Here is a 3,286-nt window from a genome sequence, read left to right as displayed (position 1 = left end):
GGGAGCGCTCGCTCAGCCGGCAGGTGGACGTGGCCGTCATGGTGATCGCCGCGCTGAGGGAGCAGCTCAACGCGTCCGAGAGCGAGCTGGAGCGCCGGGAGAGGTAGGGGCCGCCGGGGTCCGACCTCTGAGCGGAGCGGGTCAGAACATCCGCCTCTGGGTTGATGTTCTGCTGCTCCTCCTCCAGGGAGGTGCTCACCATCCAGAGGTTCCTGGAGGCCGCGGCCCGCCAGGAGACGAGCGGGAAAGTCCGGATCCAGCGCTTCATCGAGAACCTGCTGGGTCGGATCGCCCTGGCAGAGAAGCTGGTGGAGTTTTACCAGGTGAACGGCGGCCCGGCGCAGGGCGAGCGCCACAAGGTACAGCAGCGCCCCCTGGTGGAGAGGAGGCTCTGGGTTGGTTGGACTACAGATAGAGTTTCCCCCCCCTGGTCCTCAGGCCCCTGATCTGCATGTCCTAGATGAGCCTCTGTTCCAGAACCGCTGATCAAATGACTGCATGACCATCAGGTGCTGCAGACCCTGATGGTCACCTAGAGATTCAATCCAGGAGTTTCAGAAGGGAAACATGGAGGACAGGAGGCCTGAGGACCAGGGAGGAGAAACTCAGAGTTTGTTGTTTATCTGATCGTCTCCTCATTAGATGTTTTCCTTCTCGTCTCCAGACTCAGACTGATGTCGGCCGACACAGAGTCAGTAAAAGCAGGTCAGCCTTTCTATGCTCATCTGATCCAAACGTTTCAGGCCAAAACAATCAAATGAAGAACCTGAAGGTTCGATTTGAAACATTTTCCTCCGTCGTTCTGGACGATGGCGACCTCTGAACCCGTACCCAGACCATGACGGAGCCACCGCCGTGCCTCATGGTTGGGTCAGCTGGTTCCTGCTAGGTTGGCGGTTCTGGATCGTCTTCTGACCCGGTTACCGTCTCTGATGTTTCCAGGTCCGCAGGGGGTCAGCTGTTCTCCGGTTTCCATGACAACAGGACTCAGTCATCCTGCCGGTTCGGCGGTGGGCCTCCGGGCTCCAAAGCGGGTCCGGACCGGGACCGGGAGCGCCAGGAACGCCTGGCCCAGTCCTCCAGGCTGTTCTGCCGGCCGGAGCACAGAGACGACATCTGGAACCAGCAGCGGCGCCGGTCCACCGGGTACGAGGCCTAGAACTGCAGAGATGGCCCAGACAGACGGGCCTGAACAGAACCTCAGCAGAACCGGCCTCCCTCGGTTCCTGTAGTCGTTGAATCGATCCCAGAGTTCTGCTGGTACCTTCTAGTTCTGGATGTTTGTCTGCTGAGGTGAAGTGGACCAGAAAGCAACCCGGTTCTGATCGTAGTCAGAACCAACAGAAGTACCAACCGGACCAGGCTAAATGTACCAGCTGTGTTCTGTTCTGGATCAAACCTCTGCAGGGCGGTTCTGGTTCCTCATACATCAGCACAAACTGATCGGGTCAGAACCAGAGTATTCATGAATCAGAAACTCTCCCTCTCATTGGGTCGAAGCTTCTCATTCTGACCCGGTTCTACAGAACCTCCAGGAGTTCTGCATGCAGGCAGCAGATCTTCCTGGTGGATTTCTCTGGGCTCTGTTGCTTTTTCTGTCCGGTTTTCCAGAGGATGGATCCGGATTCAGCAGTTTTCCTCTGATCCAGGTTCTGATCCAGGTTCTGATCCAGGTTCTGTCCAACATTAGATGTCAGCAGTGGTGGGAACATCTCCGCTAATGCGCTAATAGCGCAGCTAGCTCTTCATTTAGTTTAAAACGTTAGCGTAGCTTAGCTTGAATTCTCCAGACAAATTCAAATTTATAAACTTGAATAAAATTCAACATCTGTTCAAGTTTTGCTCATCAACTGTTAGCAATTCTTCAAGTGTTCAGACGTTTCCATGCCATTATTTTGAAGGGGTGGAGACAGTTTCCTCTCCATACCTTTTGTCTTTTTCTCCCACATCTTTATTGAGCAAATGGCAAGTAAACAACAAACAAACATGTTTTCCTTGTGACACATGGTGGGCATCAACATGGCTGAGATTAGCATGTTAGCTTCCGCTAAGACCATGTTGGTTTAGCATTTTAGCATCAGTTTCAGCAAAATACCATGTGGGTAGAGCGCTTTAGCCTTAGCTTTAGCCTTAGCTTTAGCCTTAGCTTTTGCGAAATACATGTTGGTACAGCCATTAACATTAGCTTCTGCTAAATACCATGTTGTTGTTTAGCGTTATCAGAACTAATGATTATAATTATTATAAGGGTTAGCGTAGCTAACGATTAGCTAGCAAAGACTCACCATTAAAGGTTCTGGAAATCTAGAAATTCACCTTAAAAACCCTTAGAAGGTTCTGGAAGAACCTAAAGAAAACCGTCAGGACCTGCAGGAGAACTACTGACCCGGTCCAGTTTATCAGACCAGAGAAATGAGTTCTGTTGGACCTGGTCGGGTTGAGAGGTTCTGACCCTGAACCAGTCCGTTAAATGGACCTCCAGACTGAGGGGAGAGGTTCTGGAGCTGCTCCCCAACCCGGTTCTGGAGCTGTTCCTGGACCCGTCCTCAGGATCCAGAATGGACCGAGTCATTCGACCCGATTAGAGATCAGGTTCTGGAGCCGCAGCAGCAGGTTTCTCTCCTTCAGCTCCGGTTTGGGCCAGGAACCACCAACTGGTACCGGGTCTGGGTCGGATACATCCTACATGAACTAACTGCTGGTCCAAGGCCCGGTTTGGTTCTGACATCTTAGAGACCAGTCCACTGTTCACAACCGAGCCCAGAACCTCGGTACCGGTACCAGAACAAAGCAGAACCTGATGGATGCCGGACCCTCTTTATCTGGTCTGAACCGGGCTCAGAACCAGAAACGGGTCACCTGCAGTGTTTCCGCCCCGATCCGATGAGTCTGTTCCTCCCAGAGTTCTACCGGCGCCGACCCATGGTTCTGCTGACCCGGTCCTCATCACAGCGTTGGTGTTCAGCTGGTTCTGATGGTCCGATCATAACCAGGATCTAGAACCCAGCCGATCCGGATTGGTGGAAAATGTTCCAGATGCTTCCTTCATTCACTAAATGTTCTGGTTCCGGTTCTGTTTCACTAAATGTTCTGGTTCCGGTTCTGTTTCACTAAATGTTCTGGTTCCGGTTCTGTTTCACTAAATGTTCTGGTTCCGTGTAAATAAAACGACTCGATGAGAATCTGACACGCACTGCAAAAACACAAAACCCAACCCAGTTCAATTCCATCCATTTTATCACACGTCCTGTCACAGTGGGGTCAGGAGGTGGACGGGTCACCTGAT

General features: G+C 52.2%; 1 protein-coding gene across 1 annotated transcript in view; it reads left to right on the top strand.

Annotated features, from left to right (window-relative positions):
* Positions 1–3,280, top strand: part of znf365 (zinc finger protein 365) — a 7,057-nt gene extending 3,777 nt beyond the window's left edge. Inside the window, exons 4-7 of the mRNA XM_017308831.1 lie at positions 6–103; positions 188–359; positions 665–705; positions 943–3,280. Of these exons, the coding sequence (XP_017164320.1) occupies positions 6–103; positions 188–359; positions 665–705; positions 943–1,159 (528 nt within the window). The 3' untranslated portion in view covers positions 1,160–3,280. The remainder of the gene's footprint in view (positions 1–5; positions 104–187; positions 360–664; positions 706–942) is intronic.
* Positions 3,281–3,286: the final 6 nt, after the last annotated feature.

The sequence above is a fragment of the Poecilia reticulata genome, linkage group LG15 (assembly GCF_000633615.1).
Source record: "Poecilia reticulata strain Guanapo linkage group LG15, Guppy_female_1.0+MT, whole genome shotgun sequence".
NCBI lineage: Eukaryota > Metazoa > Chordata > Actinopteri > Cyprinodontiformes > Poeciliidae > Poecilia > Poecilia reticulata.
Note: the sequence above shows the minus strand (reverse complement) of the source record. Positions and strands in the feature narration are given on the sequence as shown.